The following is a 16233-nucleotide window of genomic DNA, read 5'->3' on the forward strand; positions in this document are numbered from 1 at the left end:
TTCCCGCTTTCCTTTCGTGTTTTCTTCTTTTCTTTTCCTCCATTTATATAACGTTTTTTCTCCTTTTTCCGTTTTTTTCTCCAGATTATTCTGATTTTTTTCCTGCCTTTGACACCTTTATGTCACATTATATTTTACATTTCAGTTTTATCCCTTTTGTCGTCCGTTTTCACTTTTTTGTTCCTCCTCTTTTTGTATTTTCGTTTCTCCATTTCCTCGCTTCCGTATTTTCTCCTTTAGTTCCTCCATTTCTAATTCGTTTTTTCCTTTTTTGCCCCGTTTTTCGCAGTTTCTGTCCAGATCAACATCATTTTCTTTTTCTTTTTCTTCTTGTTTTTTTATTTTTCTTCTTTTCTCTTCCTTTCTTTATTTTTTTCTGTCCAGTCTCCTTGTGTTCCTTCTTTTTACGTCACGTTTTCTACATTCCCACTTTCTGTCTTTTTATGGCTTGTTTTCCCTCCTATTCTGTTTTTTTCTTTTTTTTATCTGTATTATTGCCAGTATTTATTCTTTTATTATGAAAATGACAAACAAGAAAAAAATATTTCATAAAATTTCGTATGGTTCGTTTTATTGACTTAACATTAGGTAGAATCGGTACACTACTATACTACTAGATAATGACTGATCTGGGTCGATATTCGCTCCCTGTAGGGCTGTAGGAAGCGTATATTGGCAATGTTGAAGAGAGCCGGCCACCAATGAGGATATGGTTCATTTGGTTCCATGTTCGTTGGACAGGTGATCTTCTGGTGACCATGTAAATACCTTTACGGGAAAACAAAGCGCTTTAGAACACCAGACCTCGGGAAGTCCAAAGTCGATGCATCCATGTCGGTGTTCAGACTATGGGGCCCGATCACCGGTGATCTGCAGATATATTCCGCGGAGCACGATAAAGTTGGAATTTTTGAGATAAAATTGTTTTCATTGAAAGAAAAATGTAAATTTAGTCTTCAAATTAAATTTAAAAATATTTGGCACCACTGGTGCTCAAAAATGATCAGCCCTATTCTGTATTTCGAACGAGTCTTTATTTCGTTGGACTTGCTTCGAACGAGATGTTTTGCATATTTGATTTTGCTGGCGGAAATTTCGTTCGAAAGAACTTTCGTTCGAAATACCAAGTCGTTCGAAATATAGAATAGCGGTGAATATCTTTTTTGATTACAATTCCTGTGACAATTTCCTTTAAAAATGTGAAAATAGTGTCTTTCTAAACCTAATATTTTCCGAGACATAAGCAAAAAAAATAAGAGATTTTGACAAAAACGAGTATTTTCCTTAAAAATGGAAAACGAACAATCTGGTGAAATTTGGTTCGAATCCGTGAAGGTCGATTACACGTTTAAACTTTTTCTCGGTCACTTGGCGTGGAATGACCCATATATCGCTTCCACACGACGCGACATGAGCGTTCATATCCGCGATGCCACGATGCCAAACTTTCAGAGTTCTATCTGTTCAAGAAGAGCCCGGTTGCCACCCTCAAAATTTAGCGATCTGCTGTTCCAGGTACCAAGCATCCATTCCATGTCCTTATTCCGTCGTCTTTGCTGAATGTTCGAAGTCAAGTTTTCATGATTTTCTGAAGTAACTTTTTTTAGGTAGGTTGCCTTACTAGAGCTACGCTAACGGGTCTCATGATGGGGCTGCCATCTTAACTTTGATTCCAAGACAACACTTTTATTAATTCAGCCGCCCGCTTCGGATCAGACGCTGCTGTGAACCGCTCAATAAAATTTATTAAGCATATCGCTTACTCAAAAGCACTTATAGAAAATGGAATGCAGCGCAGGTTATACAGCAAACACCCGGGCGAAATCATAATAGATTAACGATATACTGGTCGCAGTGATGAGTCCACACATGAAAACATTAAATGAATAATTTTGTTCTTTGAACTCTTTTGAAGTATATGCGAAAAGTATGAAATATAATATAATTTATTCTTAGTTCATAAAATTTACCCAATCAGTCATAAATTGTTTTATAAAAAGCAGTATCATTACCGACAATCTTTTCTTTAAAAAAAATCAAGCCAGTCGTTAGACTATCTGGAACGGAACACGTTCGATTTCATTCGTCACGTTTTTTACTGCTCCAATAAAAACTATAATTTTACACATATTCTATTCTGCTTGTTTCCTTGCAGTCCCTCCGCACTCGTCCGGCATCTGTCCTGTTTCGATTTCAACAAAGACGTCTACCTCGGCGAACGGTACGGCTACCACCTACTGACAACGCGCGGTGATGGCACAGCGGAAAGCGGTTACGGCTACAACTACATCACCGGTGGGGGTGGAATAGTCATTAGCGTTACCATCCTTGACGCACTGCTACGGTCGTGCGAATGTCCTTCGGCATCCTCGCCGGACGACATGATCATTGCGGCATGCCTGTATCGGCTCGGTGTTCGTCCTGTTCATTCCCCGCTATTCCACCAGGCACGGCCATCCGACTATCCGCCAGAAATTCTGGGCCCCGACAGTATTTCCTTTCACAAGCATTGGCAAATCGATCCGTACCACGTGTACAACAGGTGGTTTAGATTGAACGATGAGTTGTGGTACCGACAGAACACGGACCGAGTGACAATCGAGAATACAGTTAATAACAAGCCACTGCTTCATCCGAATCATATCTGTAATGAAAATGATAGCACACGACAACCGTTCAATCGTCTATCGCATGCCATTGGGAATGTTGCCGCGCCGGCACATGACAAGCATAGCAATCAGCAGCCACCATCAGATGGGAAGCATTCAGCAACAACAGCGACCACGTCCATGGCAAACCGCTATCAAACTGAACATATCGGCAATCCTTTCTGTGAGAGTAATGAGCTTCAATCAAACAGTAACCTACTGCTGAATCGGCATCATGAGGTCAGCAGTCACAGCCTCCAGCAACCAAACATAATCAAACATACCGAACTGTAAAGAGAAACATATCGGTTTAAAAGTAAAAACTGTTTATCAAGCAGATGATAACCAATCGCAAAGGATTCCTCTCTATATATGTATATAGAATGAAGAAATAAACACTCGTTATTTTAACATCTAACATTAGAGACCCTTTTCCCCCATTCTTTTATTTACCACTGAGTCACTAAGGATACAAATTAATATGAACAATCGTAAAATTAAATTATATCACAAAGGTCATGGGGAAAAGTTTAAATTCCATTTGAGTCATAAAACGGTCCCTCAACAGATTATTTTCGTTCCATTCAGGTCTCATGGTTAACCAAAATTACAATATGTTGCGTATGTGAATTGGCTTCGGAGAAACGGAAGTAAACGAACTGCTTGGAAAGGACATTTCCTGATGGTCATATCATGTTCACCCACTCTGACGGTTTCCTTCAACACAGATTACAGCATTGATTTTCGATTCTAATGCCGAAATCGATTTTTAAACCTTAAATTTTCTTGCTGAATTAGAAAGAGCATTCTATTCAGTTTTCTCAAAACGGAAATAATGCTTTATTGCTTTTATGATCAGAAACATAAAGGAATTTATTGCCTACGAACAGCGGTAATTAACATTTCTGTGGAATTATTTGTAAATTAACATCAAGATGGGCACTTAAGCGTTGATGGTTGATTTTTCGAAATTGAAAAAAGCACTTCTTTTGCTCAAAATAATAAAACATGAAAACACAAACAAATTGAATTTTGGCACATCTTCTGAACGGACAATTGAATAAATTCTTCGATCATTTCAAACTCAAACTTAGCTATACAATTTGTTATAAACTTTTTGAATTTCAAAAACAGTTTTTGTTAAAAATAATAATTTTGTTTCTACTTTATAATATGTTTATTATGGTATGGTTGGTACGGATACAGTAGATGTATTATAATCAAGAATAGCATTTATTAAGGTGAAATATCGCTTCAGAAAATTTGGAAAGTCAATAACCCCAAACTCACGTTGATTCCCAAAATAAAATAGATTGCCGCCTGCACAAAGGTGTGAGATGGAATTAGTTCAGTTTCAGAGTTATCATAATCAGAGTTAGTTTAGAATCAGAATCGTGGGGTTTGATAAAACTCTGTTTCATAAACTAACCTGACTTAGGACATCTGAGAGCTTGTAAGAATGTCTAAACTTAAATCTTCGCAACAGAGCACTATGCGTAGCATGACGAGCATGCATTTCCTCTTTGCTTAGTGAATTCAATGGTGTACGTCAGGCCTGTGGTCTGTGCTAGTGGGAAGCTATTCGAGCTTATTATACCCGAATACTTAACTTTTAACTTCTCTCGCTAAATTGATGATACCCAGCACGGTTTCATGCCCAAACGGTCCACCTGCACCAACTTGGTTTCATACACATCCTTCATAGCTCCTTCACTGCAGAAACATTACCAACTTGATGCAATCTACACCGACTTATCGACGGCTTTTGATAAAATCAATCACCAGATGGCGGTAGCAAAACTTCAGCAATTTGGAATAAGCGATAATACGTTGTGCTGGTTCGAGTCCTATCTCACAGGACGCTCAATGCCCGTCAAAATAGGTAGCGTCATTTCATCACCCTTCTCAGTGTTACATCTGGCGTACCTCAAGGTAGTCATCTTTCTGCTTTACCTAAATATCAATTTTACACTGAATTTTTTTGATGTCCTGAAAGTGAACAGTTATAAAAAAGTGAGCGACCAACCCCATCTTTCACCCGATTGTATCTCCATACTGCAAGAATTTATTCAAATCTGGTGTGTTATATGAAAAACGGGTTGAGGGAATATTTATGTATGTAAAGTGATGCAGCAAGTTTCAAAGTAAGGAAAAATTGGCCTGAACCGAAAATAGGTTTTGGATTAAATTGTTGCCTTACTATTTGTTGCATGCAATGGTTTACATACCTTTATGCCCCTGGGGCAAAGACCTTCATACTTTTTTTCCTATCTATTTCGGTGCATTTCGTGGTTGGTGCGCTCGAGGTTTCCTCACCTAGCACCACGGTTGCGGCCTCGTTGCCGGTCGAGCGTATCATACTCCATCCATTTTCGAAGGTTGAAGCATCCAGCTCCACAGAGGAAAGCAGAGCTTCTTGAGCGCACATGTATTGCTACTAGGTAAAGATCCGAGTCGACATCCGCTCCCCGTAGGGAGCGTACGTTGGTGATGTTTGAGAAAAACCGCCCCTCGATGAGAATATGGCCCGAGATTTGGCACGTGGTTCGTTGGTCAGGTGATCTCCAGGTGGCTTTGTGGATATCTTTAGGGAAAAGAAAGTCACCAAGTTTCGGAAAGCTGCAAAGTTGATGCTGGCCGTTCGTGTCGGTGTCCAGGTTATGAGGCCCGATCACCGGTCTATTCGCGACTACGAAGTCATGGTGCTGCCATCTGGATAAGTTTAGTATATGCGTGAAGCAAGGATAAAAATTTGTTAAAGAGTGCAAGAAATAGACAGATTTTGAACCATTCTTCACGCACACTCACATATGAGTGAGCACTTTCATGAGGGTAAGAGATCATGTAGCTTCGTAGTCGCGAATACATTGCTTCCCTATCGACGTTCAAATCCCTGATAACGATCTTGATGTCCCGCGGCGAGCAGCTGTCGTACGTTGCCTCGAGCTGCGCATAGAATGCTTCCTTCTCGTCGTCGGATCTACTACGTGTGGACAATGCACATTACTACGAAGCCCGTCGGTCGCTTTGGTAAAATTGGGCTTGCCGCCACGGATCCTTCACAACTTCTCGCCTTTGCGATAGATCTTCTGCAGTGTCATGATACCGAACTTTCGGGGTCCTAACTGATCGAGCCGCACTCTGTCACCTACAACATTTTAGCAATCTGCAGTGCCAGGTACCAAGTTTTCATTCCATATCCTTAATTCGTCGCCTTTGTCCATGCCGAATATTTCGAGTAGAATTTACCTGACTCTTTTTAGTGTTTTGGATTTAGATTGGTAGCCGTACCAGGACCTACGCTACCGAGTCCCGTGATGGGGCTGCTATCTTGCAGTGTCGAGAGAACACTGTGCCTCCTGGTACCACGTGACGGTAGGGATAGGATTTGCCTGGAAAGAGGCTAAGGACCACTATGGAGGCTGTTTTACGCATTATCCAACCATTTACAAACCAACTTACCTAGTTTTCGTATGTAGTTTGTTAATTCACTAATTATGTTTACCTACTGTCTGAACGTGTACTTTTACGAAATCCTGTGACCAAAATATCATTTATAGAAAGGAGCATCCAACTTTCAACACAAATTAAAAAATAACGCTCAAATTTAAAGTTCAATTTTGGTGTTTGAAATGCCAATTAAAATTAATCTACAATTTTAATGTATGCGATGGAGTTGTATCCACAACTAATGCACGTCATCAGTAGAGCAGATAACAATAACTGTCTGCACTGTGGGTCGATAGTCGAGACTATTGAACTTTGAACATAAATATAGTGAATGTCCGCGCGTTGCAGCAGCCTGAGCATACTTCCGACAAAGGAGTGCTTCATTCTTCAACGGATGGCGAAGAATCGAATTTGCAGAGATTATGAAACCAACCTTCCAGCACATAAGGACAAACAGACGTAATCTACTACTAATGATCATTATCAGTTACATTACATTCATAAGTTTAAATCAGGGAACAATAAACCTAAATGAACTAGATTTTCATATTAAAATTGAAACTAATGGCGCCATGTAAATAATTTTTAACACGGACAAATAAAATGACATTGTAAAAAAATCATGTGTATCTTGATACGAACAGAAGTTTGTTCGTCCCAAGGTCTAGTTTTTGTCAAATTAATCTTTTCATTTAAAAATAATTCATATCTAGTTTATCTAGCATTGATAAACCACCGAAATTAAAAGATCAAAAAACGTGGCTGCTGAAAAACATGCTAGTGTTTTTTTATTATTTGCCGTATTTTTTCGTTTAGAGATAAATATAGTAAAGAATTATTATCGATAGGGTGACATAATACGGATATGGGCTTATATCTATCAGTGTTTTAGATCGGTATAACAAACAAATCGGGCGTTTCATGCGTCATCAGATTCAGAGGTGATATTTTCAACCGGTTCATAAACGGCTCCCAACATAGTTCATTATAAGTTCAAAAAAAATATAAATATGTATGCTTTTTGGAAAAAATGTGCACTTAAACATGGTAGGCTTAAATTAAACCGCATGTGCATTCGTCATTTAATAATGTATCTTAATGAAGCGACGCGTTAGTTAGCTAATGGGCACAAAGCAGATTACAAACGAACTTTTGTGTCACAAACGGATAATTCTCAATCGATCACACCCATTCGTTTTCGGTACCAGTAGCTGTGCATCCCAAACTCTATATAATGGTATTCGAAATGCACATCCCAAGCCACTATATTGCGGGCTTAATGCAGTGGTGAAGTTAACCTGTTTTGTGTATGTGTCCTTTGGTTTTTCTCCTGCCGACAATCTTCGACCTGCTTGAGCAGCTGATCCTGCAAGGCTAACAGTTCCCGTGTTCGCTGATAGATAGGATCCTGTTGTCGCATGCTCGGATTCCACCGACAGTACAGTCCCTTCCAGAGGCGAATATGCCGCATACTGACCACTGGTTTCAGCACCGGCTGGATGGCCATATTGCGGCCCCCGTACAGCGGATTACGATATTGTTCATGCGAGGAATTCATAAAAGACCATAGCGACACGGTGCGATTCTTTAGATCTGATTTATAAAAGGAATGATAGGTTATTTGCACAACTAACTATAATAAGTTTTCACAAAACTTACCATTTTGAACCCGTTCCCGTTCCGTGTTGTACAGAAAAGTTCCAAACCGGCACGAGTACAGATGATCCAGAACAGTAATAAGAAAGTATTCGTTGAATTCCAACGCATGTGGAAATTGTTTTGTTATTTGCCAGACACAGTCGATAAACTGCAGGAACACTGGTGACCGATCGGCATCCGAATGGTGATTATCGCCATGGCCAATTCTCTACAAAAGAATAGAATGAAGCTTGAATATTACGAGTTCAAAATCAAGCTCTCAACTCCCCCTTACCTGTTCAAATTTATGACCAAAACTAAGCCATTCTTTCTCAATCAACACCTCAAAGCCCTTCAATGTTCGGTAATATGGATCCAGCAGGAGCATGGCTAAGGCAGTCAACTGCGAGGTGCGATCCCATCCATCCGAGCAGTGTACAACAACCGACATGCGCATATTTTCTATCTAAAATAAGTGAAACGATGCTCAGGTAAATCAAGACGCACAACAAACTCTTCGAACACGTACTCTATCAACAATTCGAACCGCCCCAGCCAAAATGCATTTTATATGTTTCAACCACAAGGTGCTGTCCACCGCCGAAAGCCACTTCTGGTCATCACTAGCCGGGAAACAGATTTCCTTCAATTTACGCAAACTTTCACGCATTACATGAATGTTGTGGATGTCGAGAAAAGTCAGCTCGACATTTTTGTAGGCGTCCTCCGATTCGTAGCCACCGCCTTTAGCTTTATTTGCGATTGCGTTGGCATTTGGTCTAGCATCGAAAATAGACAGCTTATCCGATTGCGCATTCGCTTCCATTATGTAGTTGATATAAGTTTCATCGGCATCGTTCCGCTTGCCACTGACTCCGACCAGCGGCTGTGAGCAACGAGTAATCGTTGCCAACGACTTTGGATGAATCCAGCACAGAACCGGAAGACGATTTCGCGATCGAAAATTAGCAACCTGCTTCAGCAGGTCATCTTTAGCCGATTTAGGGACAGCCCAAACAGAAGGATAGCTGTCGCATATTTCGTACTTTTCGTTGATTCTTGTGATTCGCCAAGTATCGTTGTTTGCACTATTAACGCCCATTCGACGAAGTTCCGCTACAGGTTCGTACACACTCCAACCATCCTCAGGAAACTTTTCCTTGTAGTTAAAGGCAAACAATTGCCCGTTATTAGCCAGCGGAAATGCGTACAATTGTAATTTTTCAAATACTGTCCGCCTGGAATGGTTTTCCTGTTTATGGGCAAATCGTAGGTTACGCATATCTTTGCAGAAAATGTCGATTCCATAAGAGTTTTCGCCCCTTGAGCTAGCTCCGCCGACCTTTTCTATTCGGCTTACCGCTCCCAAGGAGCAATCTACAATTACAACGGGATCCTTGTCGCTTGCAGGCTGCGACCGAAAGTGTAATCTATAGTTTGTAATTGTCAGGGTTCCAACAACGGGTCCACTGTATGGACAAATGTAGGATACGTCATTTTTAATGTCTTGCATGTTCTCTCCCGACAAGTAAGAGAACGGCGATTCATTAGCCACCTTTAGAGAAAAAAACGTTTAAACAATCAACAATCAGATAATACGAAATGTCTGGAAATACTAAAACGATACTCACAATCGTGTCCATGCCGTGCTTCGAATTAAGGGAACTGGATTTAGAGTCTGAATCTAGCGAGTTTGAACTACGATGGAAGTCGGAATTATGATGGTCCATGTTTGTTTCGGTTTCGCGTCTAGAGGAGACTACGCCCCCGCCGTTGATTGGCTTCCGTTTGCGTGTTTACTGTTGACGTAACAAAGCTGTCACGGGAGCAGTTCACTATCACAATAAACTTTCACTTCGTATCTTATTTATTACACATCACTAGCTGTTAATAACTGAAAATTTACACGATCAGAATGAATTGCTAGAAAGACAATTACTAAACGACATAACAAACAATAACTCTGCCGTCACGCACGATCACGATGGTCGCGATACGCGCAAGAAATATAAGAAAGAATACAGATTTTTTTTGTTGCACCAGCTTTGACGTTGACACTTGACAGATACCGTTAGACAGCGATCAAAGAACAAAACAAAACGGAATCGGGGTGCTAGGTGCCGTTCAAAAATTGCATAACGCAGCATTAGGGGTATGGGGTATAATGAATACAAATTGTTGTAAAAATATCTCAAACTCAAATTTTAGTCAAATTTTTGTTTCTTATTTTATAGAATGGAATTGGCCATATTTCCTTTTTTAATTATATTTTTCTTTTTCGTCTTAAAAAATTACCGTATACTGCAAATGCAAATTTTTGTACGCGAAAAAATAAATTTATTTATTGTTAAGATACTTGTGATAATCAATTACAAATTACAAAATCCGTAATTTTTATGATAGAATCTCTCAAAACGATAAAAAATTATGGTGGACTACAATAAGTTTGATGGTATAGTTATCAATTTTGTGAATAAATTAACTATAATGGTTTTACTGTATTTTATATCCCACTGTTACAATAGACCAAATCAAGGTGACGTCATCTGGCAGATACTGGCGCCTTTGTTTACAAACAGACCGTAGAATCCAAAAAAGTTTCAGCTGTTTAAACGGCAAGTTTGTTGTTTAAGTCGAGTTTAAACAGCATTGGGACTAAATTTAAAAGCCATTATGCCTGTAAAATGTTAAAATACACGCTACATTCGCTATAAACGGAAAGGAAAGTTTTCTAAAATGTAAACAAGGGCGCCAGTATCTGTCAATTGACGGTATGATGATTTGGTCTATAATCTATTCTTATCTTCGTGTTATGGTTTTTTTTCGGGTGTGCTCTGGCACTACAGCCAGAGCTGCCATAATACAGATATTTGTGCATGCATAAATTTGGGACCCTACCGTTTTCTCCGGAGTATTTAATTTTCTCGATCTAATTTTTTAAATAACATAAATAGTTTATGGACTACTTTAAAATTCAGGAACATTAGTAGAGCCAGAAATCACAGCAACTGAAATAATTGATGGGTCCCAAATTTATGTATGCACAAATATCTGTATTTGTGGCAGCTCTGACTACAGCACCCCATCGACATCTCTATATCGAGCTGCAGTAAACGTCAGCGACAGCATGTCCGGGGCTCAAAATTTGACAGCGGGCCCAAATCAGACTGCTGGCAGTTGAGTGAAACGCAGTGCTGAATTGCTATCTCATTTTCGCACACACGAGATGTTGGCGGCGAGAACATGGTTGTCTGCCATGGGCTTGGACTACAGCCCTGATGGAGTAAAGTAATGTGAATGTCGACGGTCGACTATTGAATGTTGTCGTCTGTCGTTTACTTTCAGATTTGATGGTGTTTTCTTTTAATCTACTTTTTCGAATAACAGAAAATAACTTGCATCAGATTAGTCGTTTCATTATTAGAAACAGCTTGAGTGCATGCTATTGAGTGGAAGTATCAATATCAAGTGTAGTTTATAGTCTACTAACAAGATAAAACAAACATTCCCGTTACATCGTCAAAATGAATTCCTTTTTGAGGGGATCCACCAATTATGTTTGGTGTACGACCAGCGTTCTAGGAAAGGGAGCAACTGGTGCAGTTTACCAAGGCGTTAATAAACACAATGGGGAACCAGTTGCCGTGAAAACGTTCAACCAGCTTAGCCATATGAGACCTCACGATGTACAGATGCGGGAGTTCGAAGTGCTCCGCAAGGTGAAGCACAACAATATCGTAAAGCTGCTGGATATCGAAGATGATCAGGAAGGTCGAGGTAAGGTGATTGTAATGGAATTATGCACTGGTGGCAGTTTGTTCAATATCTTGGACGATCCGGAGAATACCTACGGGTTACCACAACGCGAGTTCCTACTGGTGCTGGAACACCTGTCAGCAGGAATGAAGCATTTGAGAGATAACAATCTTGTTCATCGAGATTTAAAACCGGGTAATATTATGAAGTACATCTCAGAAGATGGCCGCACAATATATAAACTGACAGATTTTGGTGCGGCACGCGAGTTGGAAGAAAATCAGCAGTTTGTGTCGCTGTACGGTACGGAGGAGTACTTGCATCCAGATATGTACGAGAGAGCTGTACTTCGAAAGTCCATCAATCGGAGCTTTACAGCAAATGTGGATCTGTGGTCCATAGGTGTAACACTTTATCACGTGGCAACGGGAAACCTTCCCTTTCGGCCATTTGGTGGACGAAAAAATAAGGAAACAATGCACCATATAACCACTAAAAAAGAACCAGGTGTCATTTCCGGAACACAAACAAGCGAGAATGGTCCCATCGAATGGTCTCGTCATCTGCCACCTCACTGCCAACTGAAGGCAGGTTTGAAGTATCTGGTAACACCGCTGCTAGCAGGACTGTTGGAGGAAAATCAAACAAGAATGTGGTCCTTTGAACGCTTTTTCCGTGAAGTCCAACACATTCTGAACAGAAAGCGTGTTCATATATTCTATGCCAATCGGGCAATTTCCATCGAGGTTTACATGGACCCGGAGGAAACTTGCTTCAATCTGAAGGAGCACATTTTCGTGCAGACGGAAGTTCCTCATAGCGCACAGCTGCTGCTTATGGACACGGAGTTACATGATCTTAAAGTTGGTGCTAATAGTACTGGTTAGTTTTTGTTCTCTTATAATTTACCACTGGTTGTACCTATTCTGATGTTCCCTTCCATGGTGGTGGTAAGTGGTATGCCAAGCACTCCACAAGTATGCGGAACTAAAATTTAAGCGGCTGCCCAAGCGCTCGGCAAACCACCTACTCATGGAAGGTATCATCGGAATGTAACAGTTTGAATTAGATATATGTGTAGTATGTAGTATTGCATAATTTACCTTTATATATGATAGAATGTGTCACGTAAAGCGGAAATGAGCGGATCTGATTGTAAATCAAACCCGTTTAGACTGAAGCACCGGAAGGGCTTAATATGTTTGCTAGGTGGAATGCTGATCATGCTTGCGCGCTTCGCAGGCATGCACGAGGCACAGAAATTTCACTGGAAAACTGAAGCTAAGATTGACCGAGATTTTGTCTTTTTCTTACTCAGGAAAATATGAAATTATCGCTACTTACTTAGAATGAGTGTTTAAAAATGATGTGATGTTTTTATTTGCGTGAACGGGACATTTTCTGTTGGGATGCCATAGAATTTGTGGCTGTTAAGCGATTATGGACATATACGCATGTGTAGGTGTATAGCTATGTGAGTGTATGTTAGAGTGTTCTTTGATAAGGCGGAATTTTCTTTTTATAGCTTTGCAGCCGGCTTTAACTGGAATTCCATTTCTACCTGGATCTTGTTGGAAAATAGCTGTGCAAGTAAAAGCAAATCTTCGATTCTTTGGATTCAAGCAATAGCGAAGGGCTGTTCTTAGTATACCATCATTTTCATTGCTTAACATATGTTCATAGGCCTTAAAATATGGCCATGTTATTCGGATTTTCAATGGGATTTTGTTGCTTCAATACCATTTTCACAGAGGGCTATCAACTTCGCTAGCATCATATCCAGTCCTGCTTCAGTAACAGTTTACACATAACATGGCATAACTACATACATACATACAACTACATGGCATAACTCCAAGTGAAGTTATACATGATTCATCACATCCTTTCTCAGCTACAGGAATGCTTTAGTTTGCGACTCTCTGAAGAGCATACCGATAAAACCGGTTGACTAATGCTACAAACAGACAATTACTGTCACCGGGCCAGATCCCCATTGTATCGCATCTGTTTCCATTTTTCGAAAGTTCTAGTAATTTTTTGATAATTCCAAGCGATAATATTGCTCTTGAATAATATTCCGCACTGAAAAATTCGGAAATTAACGCCAACAGTTACAATACTGCAATGATGGCATGTAAGCAAGCGGCGGTAGCTTTTAGGGAGCACAGGTGGGATTGGTTGCCGACCGTGATGACATGGGTAGTGTGAGAGATGGGTAGCATCCATCCTAGCTAGTAATCAGTAAGTAGTAGCACAGAGCATGTGGTAGTAGCATAGGACATGCGTAGACATAGAATCCCAGAGTCCTCGTGATATTACTATACTCCTCACTGCGACACTAATATTGTGGAGGGCAGTGAAAAATCAGTTATAGCTGACAGCAATGGAGAAAACGGCGTAGAGTCGTGGCGAAAGTCCAAATTGGATGCGAACAAGACTGACAGGCAGGGAAGCGGATAAAGAAGAGTAAGGAGAACATCAAGATAAGTACATTCATTCAAATTAGTGCTATTGCTTATACAATTATGGCGGGTCCGGGAAGAGTCAAGTTCTGTCATCTTTTCCTCCTCATTAATTTATCATCATCAACTCATTACGGCGCTAGTGCCGTCCGCACGAACTCTTTTGTCATCAAAACACCTTCTCTCTGCCTTGCACAGACTTTGCTCTAACTGTCCCACCTCATACTGCAAACTGAAACGGTTACACTCATTCTGATGTTTCGTTTTCACAGCTCGTGGTTACCCGGAAAGCGAAGCGGAGAGTCCACTTATGTTGTTCAATATTGAGAATAATAACGTTACCCTTCCGGCCGAGCTTGATCTGCCGAAGTTTCCCTCGTTTCCCAGTGGTGTATCAGTGGAGAACGACGCGAGTTTGGCGAAGGTTGCTTGTAGTGTAGGACACGAATGCAAGCGCCGTATAGAGACGTTCTCCAGTTTGGACACCCTGATGAATAAAGCCGTGGAGCAATTTGCAGGATTGCTGAAGAACTTACTGATGAAATTGCAGGAGTAAGTATGAAATGGGCATTTTTTTACTTACAATGATTGATTGTAAACTATTTTCCGCAGACGGGTAAAGCATTTAGAGGATATGGGCAATTCTATCTGGGAGATAGCGGATCTAGTGGAAATAGTGGTGTTGAATGTGAGTATTATTAGGCTCAAAAATATGGATTCTAACTCTAAATTATAATTCTTATTTTTTAAACAGAACGACTCGTATCAGGATAAAGCAACCACAATTAGCACCGAATTGAACGTACTAAAGGCAGACTTTCAGCGAGTGTCGGATCCTGTTCAACAGCTATTCAATCGCTTCGTCCTGGATGAGTCACTGAGCCGTGATTGGATTACCGCATACCGTGACTTACGCAGTCCAAACAAGCACCGGGTGAATGAAAAAGCGAAGCATCTGGTGGACCGTCTGCGTGACTCTTGGCAGCATCTACTGCGAGACCGTGCCACACGCTCGCTAACCTATAACGACGAACAGTTTCACGCATTGGAAAAAATCAAAATTACCGAAACTGGAAAGCGAGTGAAGGCACTGCTGAACGATGACGTACGTCCGGCAGTCGAGCTGGAAGCGGAATGTTTGGCAGACTGGTACAAGAAAGCGCAAACAATTTTCTTGCAGACGCAGTTTCTTCACAAAGACGTTAGATCGCATGAAGGAAAATTGTACGATATTCGTGACCAGCTGATTCAGATCAAAGAAGATTTGAAAGAGGATATCAAGAACGACGGAGAAGTGTCGAAGATTGCCAATGAAACTTCGGTGAACGAGCAAAATATCGAGTGCATGAAGAAATCCAAAGAGATGCAATGCTATTTGAGGGTGCGATTATTTGTTAGTTTTACAATTCAATCGTCGATTAATTTGATTTGTTTTTTCAGACTTTGTTTAATTATCAGCGCGAAATCAAAAAGATTTTACAGCAAAACAGTGAGCTGGTCGATGCGGTTCAGCAGTTGTCCATGAACAGGGAAGATGACAATTAAACTATTATATTGATAATCGATTATAGTTTATAAATAATGGGTCGAAAGCGATAAAATGTAAATAATAGCTGCTAAGTTTAGTATTGAATTTGATTCTAGTACTTACATATTGGAGTATACACATTGATTTACTGCGTTATAGTATATAAGTACGGTACGTGCTGCCTCTGATTATGACTATGTGTAACACAAACAATACAGTCTGTTACGGATAGAAAAAAAAACAGACTTTCCTTAGCTCCTGACTAGGAATTCCATTATTTATCATGATGTATTGCCTTTTTATTACTCTTATTTTGTGATCTACGTATAACTATTGTTGAACCGTATTGTACTATTTAATAAAAAATATACGGTGCTTACAAGCTGATTTATTAAAAAATAATGGTTATTGTAATTTTTGTTTCTCACCAAAACGCTATTCGAATTTTCACTTAGACGTAAGGATAGACGAAGAAAGTTAGTAAATAAATAAAATACTATTGTTAAAATATGCATTGGATGAAGCTCTACCTTCCTACCTGGAGCTAGATGCTTCGCCCATTAAAGACGAATGCTGCAGGATACGCTCGGCGATCAATGAGGTCGCAATCATGGGGCTAGGTAAAGAAAACTCGAGTTTTGATAGAGAATGCCAACAAGCTATGTAGAGGAAAAGGAGATTGGCAAAACTATCTAAACATTACCACGAGATTTCGATGTTGACCAGTTGTCTCAATAAGTTTATTACT

General features: G+C 40.1%; 3 protein-coding genes across 14 annotated transcripts in view; 2 read left to right on the forward strand and 1 right to left on the reverse strand.

Moving 5' to 3' along the window:
• LOC128741695 (beta-1,3-glucosyltransferase) overlaps positions 1 to 3044 on the forward strand; it is a 42753-nt gene extending 39709 nt beyond the window's left edge. For all 12 annotated transcript variants that reach the window (XM_053837674.1, XM_053837663.1, XM_053837662.1 and 9 more), the window contains one exon: positions 2156 to 3044. In XM_053837674.1, coding sequence (XP_053693649.1) covers positions 2156 to 2942 — 787 coding nt within the window. In that variant the 3' untranslated portion in view covers positions 2943 to 3044. The remainder of the gene's footprint in view (positions 1 to 2155) is intronic.
• Positions 3045 to 6899: 3855 nt separating this feature from the next.
• On the reverse strand, positions 6900 to 9760 carry LOC128742186 (myotubularin-related protein 2). Its single transcript, XM_053838453.1, has 5 exons — positions 9368 to 9760; positions 8266 to 9291; positions 8032 to 8202; positions 7758 to 7965; positions 6900 to 7691 (listed from the first exon to the last, which is right to left on the reverse strand). Exons 1-5 carry the CDS (start codon positions 9464 to 9466, stop codon positions 7375 to 7377), a joined length of 1821 nt encoding a protein of 606 aa, XP_053694428.1. The 5' UTR covers positions 9467 to 9760; the 3' UTR covers positions 6900 to 7374.
• A 1331-nt stretch (positions 9761 to 11091) lies between these two features.
• On the forward strand, positions 11092 to 15855 carry LOC128741771 (serine/threonine-protein kinase TBK1). The gene is made up of 5 exons (XM_053837800.1): positions 11092 to 12374; positions 14230 to 14509; positions 14570 to 14645; positions 14712 to 15338; positions 15398 to 15855. Exons 1-5 carry the CDS (start codon positions 11261 to 11263, stop codon positions 15500 to 15502), a joined length of 2202 nt encoding a protein of 733 aa, XP_053693775.1. The 5' UTR covers positions 11092 to 11260; the 3' UTR covers positions 15503 to 15855.
• Positions 15856 to 16233: the final 378 nt, after the last annotated feature.

Source organism: Sabethes cyaneus, chromosome 3 (genome assembly GCF_943734655.1).
Source record: "Sabethes cyaneus chromosome 3, idSabCyanKW18_F2, whole genome shotgun sequence".
Taxonomy (NCBI): domain Eukaryota; kingdom Metazoa; phylum Arthropoda; class Insecta; order Diptera; family Culicidae; genus Sabethes; species Sabethes cyaneus.

Excerpts from the sequence above, each read along its gene's own strand:
- LOC128742186 (XM_053838453.1), bottom strand. The coding sequence starts at position 9,466 with ATGGACCATCATAATTCCGACTTCCATCGTAGTTCAAACTCGCTAGAT. Across the intron at positions 8,203-8,265 it reads CGGTTCGAATTGTTGATAGA|ATAGAAAATATGCGCATGTC; the intron begins GTACGTGTTCGA and ends CACTTATTTTAG. Across the intron at positions 7,692-7,757 it reads ACGGGAACGGGTTCAAAATG|ATCTAAAGAATCGCACCGTG; the intron begins GTAAGTTTTGTG and ends TTTATAAATCAG.
- LOC128741771 (XM_053837800.1), top strand. The coding sequence starts at position 11,261 with ATGAATTCCTTTTTGAGGGGATCCACCAATTATGTTTGGTGTACGACC. Across the intron at positions 14,510-14,569 it reads TTACTGATGAAATTGCAGGA|ACGGGTAAAGCATTTAGAGG; the intron begins GTAAGTATGAAA and ends TATTTTCCGCAG. Across the intron at positions 14,646-14,711 it reads TGGAAATAGTGGTGTTGAAT|AACGACTCGTATCAGGATAA; the intron begins GTGAGTATTATT and ends TTTTTTAAACAG.